The sequence below is a fragment of the Rhodnius prolixus genome, unplaced genomic scaffold, assembly GCF_049639745.1.
Source record: "Rhodnius prolixus isolate KJV_2025 unplaced genomic scaffold, Rpr scaffold_18, whole genome shotgun sequence".
In the NCBI taxonomy this organism is placed as follows: Eukaryota; Metazoa; Arthropoda; class Insecta; order Hemiptera; family Reduviidae; genus Rhodnius; species Rhodnius prolixus.
Genome location: NW_027411636.1, coordinates 234,585 through 251,259, shown reverse-complemented (window position 1 = coordinate 251,259; position 16,675 = coordinate 234,585). Strand labels below are relative to the sequence as shown.

The 16,675-nt window shown below is 35.9% G+C and overlaps 2 protein-coding genes across 2 annotated transcripts in view; both read left to right on the top strand.

Moving 5' to 3' along the window:
• The first annotated feature begins 588 nt into the window (after positions 1–588).
• On the top strand, positions 589–10,327 carry LOC141462182 (gamma-aminobutyric acid receptor subunit alpha-6-like). The gene is made up of 9 exons (XM_074143827.1): positions 589–850; positions 2,233–2,300; positions 3,350–3,573; positions 5,418–5,500; positions 6,727–6,861; positions 7,803–7,955; positions 8,039–8,262; positions 9,217–9,371; positions 9,730–10,327. The coding sequence occupies exons 1-9, from the start codon at positions 661–663 to the stop codon at positions 10,019–10,021; spliced, it is 1,524 nt and encodes a 507-aa protein (XP_073999928.1). The 5' UTR covers positions 589–660; the 3' UTR covers positions 10,022–10,327.
• Positions 10,328–14,794: 4,467 nt separating this feature from the next.
• LOC141462196 (gamma-aminobutyric acid receptor subunit alpha-6) overlaps positions 14,795–16,675 on the top strand; it is a 61,973-nt gene continuing 60,092 nt past the window's right edge. Inside the window, exon 1 of the mRNA XM_074143855.1 lies at positions 14,795–14,836. The gene's annotated coding sequence lies outside the window, so the exon portion shown is untranslated. The remainder of the gene's footprint in view (positions 14,837–16,675) is intronic.

Here is a 16,675-nt window from a genome sequence, read left to right as displayed (position 1 = left end):
TTCCAAAAATAAGACGCCCTTGCACCAAGTAAATATCAACATCCCTCGAAAGTGCCTCGTCAGAACCATGTACTTCCTGCTGGATATAAAAGTATATCACCTAAGTGCAATGAGGAAAGAAGTTTAAAGGAGTAATTTAATTTAATAAAAGTGTGTGAAGTTAATTGACAGCAGAGTTTTCCTTAAAAACCTTATCTTGAATCTAGCTGCAATATTTTTCTTTAAAATTTAATAATAATGGTAATAATGTTCTACGGGAAATAAGGCAAATTTGAACTCTAGTTTAAGTTTAATACTAGATTCAAGAATAAATTTTAGGCAGAAATTCGAAAGCACAAACCCCTCCTCATAAACTGTAGTATTTGAGTTTAATATTAAGACAAATTTTACCTTGAAGTATTAACTGGATTCGAAATAGTGTTGTGGACTTGACGCCCGTTTCTTAAAATTCATGAAATAAGGAAAGAAACCACTAGGGGGATAGTTATGTGTAGTGCAACCTTGTTTTATTAAAGCCAGGTTAATTTGGATGTGGATATTTTGGTTGGTTAATGAGCGATCCATAGCAGGTTCGATGACAAATGAGCTGAGGCGTGTGTTGGCAACACGCAACGCCCGTCTATTTCCGACTGGGGCTCAGCTAAATGCTTCACCGCAGTAATGTTGCACGGTTCGGCCGAATTCTCTTGCTCCTGTGTGACTATAATTCGAGTGTTGGTGCTTTTCGCAACATGTTCTGTAACAAGCGGCGTCCCTTACCAACGCGAGTTTACTACTAACGTAACCGGCACGCTAAACAGTCTTTTACTCAATAACAACTACGACAAGAGGATTAGACCAGATTTTGGAGGTAGGCTAGAATTTTGGGGTATCTGCCCCAATAAGACGATAATTTAAATTCTTAAGTTTATGGGATTTCCTTAAGTTCCAAACGCTATCATTACGACTATTTCAAATAGAGATGTAATTCCAAAAACAGACGTTTTCTCGAGGTCTCCTGAAGAAGAAAATTGGTCTGTGGGTGTGAGTCTATATCTGCCAAAACTCCAAAGATCTAGACAACGTTTATTTGTAACATTTTGCCAGAAATATTCGATTAAGGGCGCTCCTTACTTCTGAATATTGTAAGGTCTTATTACCATTTGTTTGATACTAAAAATATTACCACGGAAGTTTCAAGTGTTATTATAGAACCAAAATACGAAGGAAATCAGCTGATTGGAAATGCCACTTTTCAGAATGAATACTTTTAACTTCAAAACTGCTCCAATTAATTAAATTTTACTATGAATTCTTATTTTGTGCTTCTATAACTTGGGTTAAAATATTTCTTAAGCGCCGTTCCCAGGCTCACCTGTAAAATGGCGTTTTAGAATATTGCTTGGTTCAAGTACCTGAATAATACGCATGAGTATCAAATTTGCATGCAAATGTCCGGAGGAATATCAGTTCTTCAGAAGTAAGGCTATCTAGTACATGTTTTTCAATTATTGATTTACTATCTACAGAAACCTTTCCAGTTTCATTTGAACTTGAAGATATGTTTGACCTGCAACTTGATTTGACATTTTGTCAGAGTACAATAAGCAGTGGGTAATGCTGCAAGGTGTGACGTCACCCGTCATTCAATGGAATAATTTTATGTCGATGATTTCATCCATTGCAGCATTTAAATATTTTATATTACTGACCGATTCGTTTTTTTCTCATCATCACATCTACAGAGGTTGATTAATCAGTTCGGTTAGCATCAATTAAGTATCCCTCTCACACTACACTCGCTGAATAAAAATCAGCGATATTCAGCACTGCAGGTCTAATAGCATTTTCACTAGTTCTGAATCGCTTTTATGTAACACGTTGAAGCTTTCTATCCAACTAGTAGTGTAATGCTAATGTAAGAATTTACAGTAAAATAGGGAACTGCTCAAGTAGTCTGGGTTCCTGGAATACGGCTCATCAGTCAAACAATCACGACTTACGTTTAAGAGGAAGCCAATTATAAATATCAACAAAGAATAAAGTATAGAAATTATGTTAACATAAACCAATATTTCGGATTCAGGGACCTCAAATGAGAATTTCTAACAAAAAATTTCACATCTTTAGGCCAGCAAAGTGAAAAAGTATCAAGTGAACAGAATTTGTCAATTAATATTTGGTATAATCTCGTATTAATTACAGCTTCTTATATTGTTCTTGCTTCAAGTCTTGTTCGGCGTACTGTTGCAGGGCCACCTCTTCTAGTGGAAGTCAACATGCACATCAAAAGCTTGGGACCCGTGTCAGAGAATGATGAGGTAACCTAACCTAACCATTACAACACTAAAATTACTATTATGTTCTTCTTCCCGCTAGGCTCTCACTTCATTCTACTACACAATTATTACCACTAACCCCTTCACTATTCTTAATCTCGAAAAAATACGATTTCACCATCCTAATTCGGTGGTTTAAAATGAAGCTCCGCCTGAAAAACAGGCAGTTACTTTAGATTTCTTTACTTTTGCAATCTCTTCTGACTAGCATGGATTTTGTGTGCATTATGTTCCTATCTGATGTCCTAGTCTAATATGACTAATGCCGAGCAGGGCACAGGTCAAAACCGGTAGCCTACATTGACTTCGGAGATCAAGACACACCAAAACACTCATCGCAATATGGATTAATTCCAGATACTTTCCGAAGTTAAATTTCCCAGTTATCGCCCTGAAGAAAGCAACTAAATGCTCTCGAAGAACCTCCTTAGGAATAATCTAGATGGTTCCTTCATGGATCTAAGAACTTCGGACTACCTTGAAGATAGTTGACCAACGAACATGTTGCTTTAAGGACTACTGTGGAAGCTGAACCATCTCAAAGGTTTAAGGAACGTGGATGTTAGTGTCACCACTATTTAAGACAGTTTAAAGTCTAATGAAAGGCGAAACATTGGAAAATTGGTGCCTCTCTTTAGAGGAGTCAGCAAAAATAGCGGCACGTTAGCACCCATTCCTGAATCAAATGGGACTTGTGATTCCGTATGACAATAGAAAAGTTCTGGGAAAGACTCAATTCCTCTAAAACTTCCCAAAAGTTCAACTCCGCATTCACTCCCCTAGTTTATGGTATTGTAATTGGTGACTGGTGTCACTCTTTACATATTTTTGAGAGGTATATTCAAGAAATGTACGAAACGAATAAAATTACTCTAGCAACATTCCACCACGTTGCAATTCTCTCCTCTGAGAGAAAATATGTTTAAAAAGTACAAGTTGGAAATTTGGAGAATCATACTACGTGCTGATTTAAGAAGGATTGCTTTAATTTTAAACTTTCTTAACAAACCATGTTATTTTCGTAATTGCAGACTTACACGATGGATGTATACTTCCGTCAGGCCTGGCATGACCGACGACTTAGTTTTTCTGTCCCTGGCGTTGAAGAATTCTCTATGTCTTGGTTATTCCTGGATAAAATTTGGAAACCAGACACTTACTTTTTAAATGGGAAACGTTCTTACTTACACAAGATTACAAGTCCCAATAAGTTTGTGAGAATTAAACAGGACGGAAACCTAACTTACTCAATGAGGTGAATATTAGACCTTATTCTACCTTTTATTAACTTTTTCCATTATTGATTCAATTTTTTTTTCTGGCATTGGCTAAATTATTTTTATTGTTTTTGTGTACACTTTGAAGTTTGCTTAATTAAATCAGGGCAAGCCAGTGTGGGTAACTACCAAATCAACTGATTTGCAAGAATGACTGACAATTGAAACTGATTGGGCGAAAATTTGCTTGTGGGGATTGTAATTAGTGTCTTTCAAATGGTAGAATTGACAGCATGGACCACACCCTTAACCATTTAAGCGCGGAATTTAATTTTAAAAAAACCCCAAAGAGCGCGGAATTAAAATCAGACAATGACGTGTATACCCGTCGAACGCAGGGCAAAACAACCAAAATTTACAACGTCCTAATAGTCAATGCAAGCACTTTTTCTGCAATTTCTGGGGCTCGAGATTACAGAGCATTCAGTGCTCTTTCAAAATCTTGCACCGCTTCACGTATGCATTGCCTAGTTAACTGGAGATGCAAGAGCTTTTACAAGGAAGAAAAGATCTTTGAATTCTGAGCAAAATGAAATCATGCTCGTACTGAGGTCTGAACCTCCAACTAAGGTAAAAACGGCATTGCACAAGGGTTGGGAGCTTTTATTTGTACGGTAATTACCAATCTCTAAAGGGGAGACCAAACATGTATCAACCCCTTATCATTTGGCTGACTCCCACACCCCGCTCCGTATAAAATACTTAGTAGTTCTATTGGGAAGATTAAGGAAACATCCCACCAAATAATATTCTTATTGTATTTTATTAAAATTTCGAGTTTTCATAGTTAATGGCAATTTTATATTTTTCACAACGACTATACACTTCGAACGCACTGTAATAGAGATTTGGTTTGACGTGTACACGTCAAACGCGCTTAACTGGTTAAATAATCTTCCTTTCAAAGATATGGAAAGTAGAGAAAGTGCAGGTTATCTCCCAGCGGTGCCTTTAACTCTAGTAACAGTGATTGATAAACACTTTTAAAAATACGTACATATAATACGTACATAATACGTAAAGAAAGAAGATTTAATGTCTCTAAAACAATATAACCTTCTTTAACTGTTAGGGACTTTTAGGATAGGACCAGGAGACGCAGGGAAAAAGAGGGGCAAACCAGCTAATGGTGAATGTTACAGGCTTTCTTGTACGAAGTAATTCTGTAGGCATGTTAAATTCACGAGTTTCGAATTCTGTTTCAAGATTGCTTCATTCCAAAAAGTTTTTTTTTTTTTTTAAGAAAAAGGAGGGTAAAACACTAGCTGAAAATTCAAAAATCGCATGACTCCGACTGAATATTTCGTTTGAGTATCTGTTGGGAGCGTCAGTAAGTTATTTAAGAAATATCTCGTGCCTCTTGTCATTGAATTTTTCACTTTCTGAGGTTTTTTCAAAAAGATAACTTACTTATTTCACCTCTGTATACTTTGCATGTGTACTCGTGACTTTATAATTTCATTGCACTAATTTCCAGTACAATAAATATCTAAACAAAATCTTTAAAGAGTTGTTTCACTGTCCTCAAGCAAAAACAAGTATAATATAGCAAAGAAATAAATGGGTTTCCTGAATTCGGCAATTGACAACTCTCTAAGAGACCGGAACCAAACCCAGCCTTCTTAGTAAAGCAGAATCTGTCGAACATAAGTGCAGCTCTTGCAACAGACACTTCCTGGACTTCATAAATATCTAATAATAATTTTTTCTCTCTCTCACGCTTTCTGTGCGTGCAGATTTGCCAGTCATAATTCATATAAAAGTGCTGATAAAATGTTTCAGTTAAGATTAACTTGACAATACGACATCTTGTTGTTTACAGGCTGACTGTCTCCGCCAGATGTAAGATGCATCTTAGAAAATTTCCTCTAGACTCCCAGAAGTGTCCTCTTTACATCGGAAGCTGTTAGTATTACCATCGCCTTGTAATGTCAATGTTACTTGTTATTTGACAAGTGAGTTCAGGTGTCGGCACATGAGGCCGTTCAGATAGAATGAAATCATTACCAAAATGTTAAGTTTAGTGCAGCATTAGCTACGAGACCACAGCTGCGATTCCATGAAACAGAATTGTGAAAATGTCCAACTAATCCTTTTACTGAGACACTCTTACTACAACTGTCCCTGTACTTATTGTATATATGTTTATATGTCTTACCATAGTAAAAGAATAAGAAGCAAAATGCTATATTTGTTTAATTCGCTTTGAGAGTAAGCATTAAATGTCTAACATATATAATAATTTAAGCATTTGTGAACTGGGAAACCCGACGTCGGGCAGAACTGCCGTGACTTACGGGTGGTGTAGATAAAATAATAATAATAATAATAATTTGCGTGTCTGAAAAATAAAACTTTAATTACATTTAAGCTAGCAAACCTGGTACTATATTTTAAGGACTCACTTAATTTATCTAAGAACTCCATTCTTCTGAATCATAAATATTACAAACTTTTATAATTCAGTAAAAGCCGGTTAATATGGTATAAATTATAGAGTGCCATCGCGATCCCGCGAGCAGCTAATAAAACGCCGAGACTGGACCTCAATTCTGTAGTTGATCGCGCCAGATCTGATAAAGCGCAACCCAGCTACATTCTCACCAAACTTCTCCACCAATATAGCTTTTATTAAAATTTTATTTTTAACCAAAGCTCCAATTAGTGGACGGCACCGTCTCTGGGTCACAAAAGTTTTTTTGCTGATTTTAAATTGAAAAATTGTACATCTGCTCCCGGCTTTTTTTATTATTAATCATAAAAATAAAATTTCTTGTAAAAATGAGTTTTTGTAATGTAAGCTAAAGAATATAAAGAAATTTAGAATGAACACGACCTCTTCTAATAGCAGTTCACGCAATTAAGTTTTATTAAAACTTACACTTTTACTAAAAGTAGTTGTCTTAATATAATACTGTTCACTTGAATGTATTTGCGCAAAAAACGCAAAACAATATAACTCCATATAGTGAAATGCACTTTGTTCAGCCAATAGTAAATTTATTTACAATTGAAGCCATCTAATTAATATTCAATTTCTAAGTAAATATTAGACTGATGCACACCAAGTTTTTTCCTAAATATAATTTGAAATTGTTTGATTTTGGGGTTTATTTTATTTGCCCCCGCAGATGGATACACCTCTCACGATTTGGTATACTCATGGACTTCAAAAGGCGTCACTTTGGAACCTGGAGTAGAGATGGCCCAATACGACGTGGTCAACATAACTATCAAAGGAGACCTGTTCGCCTATAGGGGAAAAGGTGGTTAATTTTTAGCAATCGTATTTTTCAACTAATTGGAAACATGTTTATGCTTCATTTGGAAAGTATGCACTTTAGAAGTAGCTTGGGCTAATTTCATTTAATGCAGGCGTGGCATTCTCAAGTTACTCCAACGTTCTTTTCAGAAGACTCGACGATTACTAGGCAGCCAAAGGCCTTGGGATGAAGTCTAAAGGGACTGCCAGGAGGCTAATGTACAGGTTCTGTTGATTGGGAGTCATTACTTTTGGTGCTTCTTTATGAGTGCGTTGAAATATGGTTAAGAGCTTCAGAATGAAATGTAATGCCTCTAACATGTCAGCCATGACGCATTATCTCTAATGAGGTTCTGCAGTCATAGGCTGAAAATCGGCTGGTCGAACTAGAAGATCTTCTAGATATGGCGGTATCGGGAATGCTGGTAGATATTAGCGCGGACATGATGCAGTAGCCAAAACCACAACCAAGGAGTGTTATGTTCTGGGAGATAAATTACAAAACGATCGGAGAAGAAAGAATGAAATGATCGGAGGAAGAATGAACTTTCACCTAATGTGAGGTGTTTTAAATGTGAGACATCATTGTGAGTGTATTGACCACAATTAGCTGCGAATAAACTTGGTAAGGCATAGTATTGGTCTTCTAAGAACTCATCAGCTCTGAATGCTGTCGTTCATATGACATTGATTGGGCGAAAGATGCTATGAAGGAAGCACATCTTTATACAGTTAATTTGTAAGTCTCTTGGAGACTTGTACTGTTTACCAGTTCAGATCAGGGCTTTATTTCTATTACTCCTTCTCTTCCAGATCTGATCCCTAAATCTAAAATCATCCTGCATTTGCTCGTGAAACATAGCTACCTCCCTACTTGCGGCCAACCCCTCTCTATTTAATATTTGCAAAAGAAAATTGAGACCTTCTTATTATGGTTGGTTTCAGATGAATATTCAATAGTAGAAGCAAATTTCCACATGCGACGGTCAACAGGTTATTACCTGCTGCAAATATACGTTCCTTGCAGTTTAATCGTATGCTGTTCCTGGATATCTTTCTGGATTACACCTTCAGATGTGGCCGGAAGAACCTCTTTAGGTCAGTTAATTTCTTTCTGAACGATAGTATTGTTAAGGACATGACGTATTAGTAGTGAATAACTTTGTCTTTGTTAAGGGCAGCCGTCACCACCGTCCTTTCCATCACTACCTTAGGGTTTGGAGGAAGGGCTCAGTTACCAAAAGTATCGCACGCTACCGCTCTTGACTGGTTCGTTATTATCTGTTTTGCCTTTGCATTCGCAGTCATGATTGAATTTGCTGTCATAAACTTCACGGACAAATTAGCAGCTGATATTAAAAAGTTACTGGAGGAGCGTGCTGCCAAGAAAGCTGCTGAAAAAGTGGTAATAGTTTGAAGTTTTGCTAATTAGAATTTTGGCCCCAAAATCTGGCCGAACTTTCTTTCTCTCCTGCAAATCGCCTGAACCTAAATTATAAAAAATGTTCTTCAAAACTGTTGTTTTTTAATTCTCTCTTTAGCAATTAAATTAAACTTCAATATTTTTTAGGGCAAGTTTTAATTTTTTATTTATTTTTAGTAAAAACTAATAAAAATTGTTTTATTTTTTAATTTAGTGGCCATCTCTACGTTGCAACTTGGAGATTCCATTTCTTGATGAAATTACTGTAGTAATAATTATCTTCTCCGAACTGAAAAGTTCGTTAAACAAACTGTGAACAACTACCATTCATAAAAACAAACTAATAGATATAAAAGTATATTGCATACAAAACCTTCTCTTGCTGCCGTTCTCTAGCTTTAAACATTATTGAACCTCGAAACCTCCGAACATATTCAGTTGATGTTGACTGATACAGGAGCCGTGATTGCGCAGTTTTCAACTTTAGAGAGAACATTTCCCTCTCTCTCCTCAGAACTATCATATAACGAATTTTACTGGAAAATTTTTTCACATAAAAGTTATAAATGAAGGTGTGCAGTCAGGCGTTACTGGCACAAGACTTATATTTCTGATGGAAACGTAATTTCGAAGATATGACGAAAGTAATACTTCTTTCAGTAAGCTGAAGTAAAATAACGGAACAAGCCAGAGGCCTCTGACTCCTAGCACCCCAATTGACAAGGAAATTTTTATCGTTAAATATTTGAACATAATCGTAGAAATGTACAATAAACTCAAAAAATTTGATCGCTTCTAAAGTGTTATTATCGTGTACACCCTATTTCTATGCAGACCCTCTCGTAAAGTGGTAGTGAATAAAGAAAAGATCGGTGGAACCTAGGTAAAGTTCAATTATCCGGAAAGTGTTAATAATTCATAAATTTCTTATTGCAGGAACAAGAAGAGAATTTTGGTTCTCTGGTGCTAGGTGACGAGCCATTTGAAGACATAGATGCAGATTCGAATTTCCCTGACAACAAACGTCCTTATGTGTTCTTGCCAAACAGGTGGTACTCAGTTCCTACGGATTTGTCCGCGCAACCTTTCAGGTGCGTCTTCTTCATTAAGCAACCTACAAACTTTACGTAAAACGTCACTCTAACCTACCCGACAGCATCTTCTAAGGTGTTCTGTACAATGTTTTCTAAACTTTCCTTTCCTATGATATTTTCTTCGCTATGTCCCTTCAAAATGTAATCCTTAACACTTTCTAAGTAGTCGCCTGATATTTTGACTGGAAATGCAGCAATCACAAACCATCAATGGGTGCTGCAGAAGGTCTCAGATAGAGGTGAGTGTGGACCAGCATTGGCCGGACATAACTCAGAACTCAGAGTGCAAAATATAATTACAATCATATTGAAATGACGACTTGCGCGATGAATTTTATGGAAGTGGATGTTGCAGGGAGGAAGTACTGTATACGGCGGTGACTCCAAGCAGCCAAGTGGCTAGCAGTCGGGCTGGCTCACGTCTTGCCCACACTCTAATGGCGCCATTCAGATACCTGCGAGGCTTCACCTTCATACCTCGCCACTTGGATCCTCTGGCAGAGCGTAGGTTCCACCAGATCGACATAGTGGCTAGAAGAGCATTTCCTGTTGCCTTTATCAGCATGATGACAACCTACTCCCTGCTATACACCTACTACATCACTGACAGACTTGACGAGGAGCTGGACGAAGAAATGATGATATAAATCCAAAAACCCAACTTCTTCCCACAATAACCGATTGGTAGTCTTCGAAATCTGTCACTGGACGATGGAATGAAAAATTATTTTTTTATCATATCTATTGGTGCCATGTTTAAACCAACGAAATTCTGCAATGATTGCTGAATTAATGAAAAAGAACCTTTTTGTTATTATAGATCATTTTAAATTATAGTACAATATCAATTAAATTTTACTTGGAAATACATAAGATATAAATTGTAACTGAGATTAATGAATTTTCATAATAAGACCACTAATACATTTTAAAAAAAAAACCTGATGAATACTTATAGGAATAACTTCTTTTTTTTTAATTTTGAATAGAAGAAAACTCTTAGGTGGCGGTTGAAAAGAGGTTAACCTCTCAGTACTCTCAGTGACAGCTGTACATCCAGAATTAAGAAGCTGCCCTCCAAGTGGCTAAAAGGAGAAAAACGAACTGGTCTATGTTTACTTCTCTCTCTTAAGATGCGGTTACAACCAACTAGCGATCACACGTTTCAACCCCACCACAAGCCCCTCACAATTTTTTTCCATTTCGAACATTTTGAAATTGTATTGAAACTTTTAAGAACGTTAATCGATTGCGAGGCTAAGATCTTACGAGTATTCTATTTAGTAGTGAATTCCTCATGTAGATATTTTCTAAGGACCATTTTTTTAAACTTTTCCCTGATTATTTTTTTATTTAAAGTAATGGTATTACACTTCTTGAATTAACTACGAAGAGCTAAACATATTAGTTAAGCCGCCTGGTTGAAGAGAAAATTTCAATTTTTCTAGAAAGAGAAATCTTCCCTGACGGGACGAACTCCTGGGTTTGACCCCAAAATCTCCAGTTTGCTGGACTATCGCGCTCCCAACTGAACTAGGATCTGAATTAGGTTCTAATCGCTTCCCTTAATCTGTTTTATGTGGCAGAGATGCTGTTGATGCTTACTCGATTAATGGACCAAGTATTAGTTGAGAACACAAGTTTAAAGTAAGCCTTCAGGATCCTGAGTACTTTCCCTCCAGCTGTTCAGGTCTCGTTCTCTTTGTTAATCAAGTGACACAAATGAATGATTTCAGCTTGCAAGAAAATACATTTCCAAAATTTCAATATCCAACAATTGTTAATAAGGGCTTTTAAAATGTACAGTTTCGTGGGTAACGATTACGCTTTAATCCAAATAGATCAACGCTAGGGCATCGCATTAAATGAAAATGGTCATTAGCCCTCAAAATGGCACTTTCATGTATTAAGGTTATTGAATTTTATGTAAGTTTGTGGTATAACTTAGAATGAAACGATCGCTGTCCACAGGTGCATCTTATTCCAGTCTACTCGAATTTGTTTTCTGCTTGGTGGAAACGTATTCCATACATGTTTTATTGGGTTAAATCAGGATATCCAGCTATCGGAGCCAAATTCTGTTTTTGTTTCATTTTGGGGCGCGTATACTGCAGTGGCACCTTGGATGAAAAATTTCAAAGAGAGAAGTCTGAAGTTAATGCAGAGAGTATGTGCGGGAGATCACTTCACCGCCATGACTTTCTAGTTTAAGTTCAGAAGCAATTAAATGGAAATTGCCTGCCACAAGATTAAGGGCAAAGTGTGTGGTATGTAATGGCGGAAGTTGGTACATCACTTGGAAAACCACTGAACCAATTACAAATCACGCGTTCAACTGGTTGTTAACACCACCACATATTTGGTTTGAATAAGTTTATACATTTTGTCTGCTATTCAGGCGATTACTGAAGTTCGTTAAAACTAGAATATTCAGTTACTGGTAAGCAACACAATCTTGGTGCTTTTATTGACATTAGTACACTTCAGTTTAAAGCCACTGGAATAAAGGAACGTTTAAAAGAAACGCGAGATGTCCCCGAACAATAGTTTTAATTTGGTGGAAATCTTCAGGGGATTCATCCAAAAGTATCACACTTCTGGGAACGCTATTTTCTAAACACACGGAATTTCAGCGACATATTTAATCTTTACAACTCGATGAAGAATGTCTACAAAAATCAGCTGGTGTGCATTTCGAGGAAATAGTGGAAAGCTGAAAATAAGATTCTTGAACTTGGCACTTCCTGTCATTAATTTTATTTTTGCAGCTCTTTTAACCTACGACAGTCATAAATAGGTAATGGAACCGTAAATAGCACTAAATTGCATTGCCCCACTCTCAGAGAATTAATAAAATATTTCAAAATAAGTTTCAAATGGTAATTATAATGTGCGAAATTAAAAGTGAAACAAGATCTTGGCTGCCATTCTCAAGAAAATTAGAGTTTTGAGCAACAAATCATAAAACTACCTGACCAAGTCAGCAACTAAATAACAAAGCGATATTTTCAAATTTAATGGGAGGAAATATCAAATTTTCACTTATTAAGACTGGAAACAATGTAGTTTTAAATGTAAATAAATAAAACCAATTCTAATTGGTTTTTCCTAGCAATAAAAATAGATTCACTCGTGATTCGGAGTAGGGATCTCCCACTTACCTGTCATACCTCTTCTTAAGGCAGTATTAAAAAACCTTGATTAGATTAAACTTTTCAAACCTAACTGTCAAAATAGTAAAAAAGTAAAAACAATTTCGTGTGTATTTTTTTAAATTACTATTTTATTTTTTAGAAATAAACAAGTTGAATTAAACTAAATAGATACATATAAAAAGTATAACCTTGTGTTCTTATTTTATAAATAATATCAATTAGCGAGAAAAGTTAGTTCATGAAGAATGAACTAATCGTCTTAATCTCCGTAGTGAAACGCGCTTTTCGGTACAACCGCATAGAAACCAAATTGGCTATAATTCGCTAGAAATCTAGCTTGAGTGAAGTGAATGTCAGTTTGATAGCGGGGTGAATACGAGGTTGCCCAGTTACAGCCTGCCACTATCATGCCAGGGGTGCAAGCTAGATGTCCCTCCTGGATACCACGTCAAACTTAATTCTCCTTTGTTTGGCCACCCAAATACCTTCCTAACTTTCCCTTCAAAACGTTACTTTATTTCATAATGGGAGCTGAAATGTTTTCAAGTTGGACAGCTCACATGTCTAGGCCATCACCTAGAACTCCCCCAGGCTCCTTACATTACTTGTAAGTGCTCCTTCCAAGAATCAAAAATCTGCCACTTTAAAATCGATGTGCTCATCATATACGATATACGTGGTTCTGATGACTGCATTTGTTCTTAATGAAGTGAGCTGATAGCTCACCTGGGAAGTTCATTATAGGTAAAAATGTTTATTAGTTACTGGCATCAAACAATGGTTGAGTTTAAATAAAATGCTGTTTAATTTTTCATCTGAAATTTAAGTACTCAGATTGTTTGCCTTAAAATCATTCTTGCATCATTCAGAATATTGTCTCATCTTTTTATCTATCCTCAACCAGTTCTTTCAAAAATAATTGCTGTGAAAATATCAATCTACATCTAAATTAATATTTTTTGCTTTAGAAGATTTTTGTGTTTTTTAAAGAATCTTTTTAGATTTTACTTATATTCGAATTAGTTCAATATCAGAATCACATATTTTCACATGCTGCAGACGAAGTTGATTGGTGGACTTTGTGAGGCAAATCGAATCGCCAAGTGCAGCCGACCATGCAAAGCTTTGGTAGTGGAAGTTGATAACAGCGGCAGATCAACTCCATTCACGCCCACTAGCTCTAGTTCAGAAGAGGTCTCTGAAAAAATGTTTCTCGTGAATTTTTAGAAAAAATAAAATCTAGTGAGAAACCCACTGCTTTCTATTTTTCCACTTCTCAAGGTAACTTAACATACACACATACAAGGTAACTTAACATACATACATACACGAGAACTAACATATTTTCTTCAAACATTGAAACGACCAGTATTAATCATATATTGTTATTTTCTTTAAGGGTAACTTTAAAGTTTTATTAAATTCTATGTATTCACTATCAAAGGTTTCATTCAATTTTACAAGAATCCGTAGTAAATGTTAGGTTAGTAATTTGTTTATTTTTTTGCTTCAAAGCAATGTTTACTTGTTAAAGAGCTGTCAGAAGCTTCTAATCTAAGGTTTGTAGGGAATCTATATATTATAAAATACGATGTTAGCAAAAGGCGTTAGTAGTACCTTTCGGAGAACTTGGAAGAGATGTTTAGCAACAATAAAACAATTCCTTTATTAAGTGGGTTAGAAGCAGTTTCGGTAAATATCGCTGAACAATGTTATCAAATGGTACATTGAGGAGTTGGCTAAAAGATGGATAATACACATTCTGTTAGAAGAAGCACTAGAATCTACAAATATCGACTTTCGGAAATTCTTTCGGCAGACTTTCGTCTACAAAGTACTGCATATCTTCAGACCATGTGAAGTAAGAAGGACTATTATTTCTAAAATCCATTCAATTAATTATAACCTAGGAAGAAATAAGAAAGGGCCACGGTAGCTGAGCGGTCAGAGGCAAGGACCACTACGCTAAGATATATGGTGTTCGATTTCCGATCTTGGCCTTGGATTTTAAATTAATAAATAAATAACTTACTCTAAATAAAATGCAGAATTTGGTCCGAGTTGTATTGAAACGCCAGGCTAAACTTAACCAAGTGAGAAGATTAGAGATGAACCTGATTTTGAATTTGTTGAAGATTTTGGTCGGCATTTCTAGAAAGTGCCAACGATGGTGTGGCAATCATTGCCAGATGGAATAGGGTAGTGTGCGGCAAAGGGCAGGCCCGGGGGCAGTGGTGGGGCGGCTGCGCTGCCGACGGTCTGAAGGCGGCACTCGCTCTCACAGTGTCGCTCGCTCCACTCCATCAGGTACGTAAAGCCTTTTATCTCGTAATTAATAAATCTTGGATCAAATAAATTGTTGCTTCTCAATACTGTACAACCACCCAACCTGCAGCTTCACTCTCTCTTCCTAAATTAGGTTTGACCAATTCTAGATCACAGGAAATATATACATTTTGGCTTCTCGTTGGTACCTACGTACGAGCAGCTTCTTCGTTCTTCACAGTAATAGTAATTGTAAATTGAATAAATAATAAGCATTAATTTTAATTTATCAATAATTAATAACAAAAAGAAGTAATAAAAAACTAACTTTTTCGGAACTAAAGATACAGTTTCTGGCCGTCGTAAATATTGCAGCTCTCTCGTTTGAAATGTAAAGACAATTTTTAGCGATGATGCCGTTGGTGTATGAGGGGGGGAGAATCCTTTGTATCGGCCTTAAACTTCTTCACTTTTTGGCATTTAATGAGCCAATCGGGTCCAACTAAAACATTTTCTCCAAATTTGGAATTTAAATTTCTTATTGAGATCTAGCAATATCATTACAAATAATGAGCTTATACAGCACACTTTAATTACTATTTAGATGGAGGCCGAATCCGCTCTCCCAGAGGACTGCCTTGAGCAGCAATTTTCAGAGAAAATATGCCTCGTAAACAACGGGTAATGCAATGAGCGGTGGATGGTTTAAAAAATATTTTGGAGCAGATCTCCAGAAAATTAATCGATTAAATAATGTGGCATTTACGATTAGCTGATTTTGTCAAAAAGCTAATTTGTGAGCCCAACCAAAAAGAAATGTCAAATTTGAACTTTATACGGCTTCGCTTATTCTAGTAACACCAAATGGATTATTTATAAACCAGTTTTTCGTTTCAAACTGGACGAGATGCACGATTCAAGATTTGCAAATTTTCGAGACTACTAAAACCAAACTGGCTAACATTCGGCACTTCAGAATTTCCTTTATAAATCTGGGTTTTCACTAGAGATTTACTTGCTTAATGCTCGTGTAATTATCGAGAAAATTAAAGAAAGTTTGTTTTCCGAATGCGAAATTGAAAATGTTAAAATCTTTAAAATTTGATCACGTTTGGAACAAAATGTTTCCGCATATAGGATGCATTTTCACGCACTTAATATTTAAAATAGGAAATTCAATTTTCCACTGCGAGTATAATGTTCTAGTTTCTTGCTATTTTTGGGGATGTAAGCTCGGTATACGAATTTGTTAAAATTTTGTCAGAAATTTAAAAATTAAAAATTTCTAAGGAATTTTTTTTCGTTTTTCACTTTTCATCAACATATCGCTTTTACTTAATTGGTTGTTTTAAGAAAATATTTGGCTAGGAAGAAATGATCGGCACAAGTGATAAGGTTCTTGTCCTATTTAATACCTAAATCTCTAATAATAAACCATTCAACTAAATTTCCACTCAAATACAATCCGACCAAACAGCTTCTGCCTTATTCCTTTTTATGAAATCTCACAAATAAAATTACATTTTACATCATTATAATTTTCACTAATCGTTTTCATAGTTTCCTGAAGTTAACAACACTTGACTAAAGATGCTTGATTAGGCGACGTTGCTTGATTAGAGAACAGAAAATTCATCACTATATCGAATTCGAGTTATGAAATTCGTCTTATTCGTTTTTAAATTATTCAAATAAGAGTAAAAATATTTAATATCTAATAACCAAAAAGTAAATACATTTAACGCTACAAAACACGATCTTATCTGCTGTTAACCCAAATAATGTGTATGTCATTCGCCAAAACACTCGGCCTATTTGCCTAGAAATAGACAGTTGCAGTCTGCTTAGAGAAGTATTCTTGTAAAATAAGCCCTTATACAA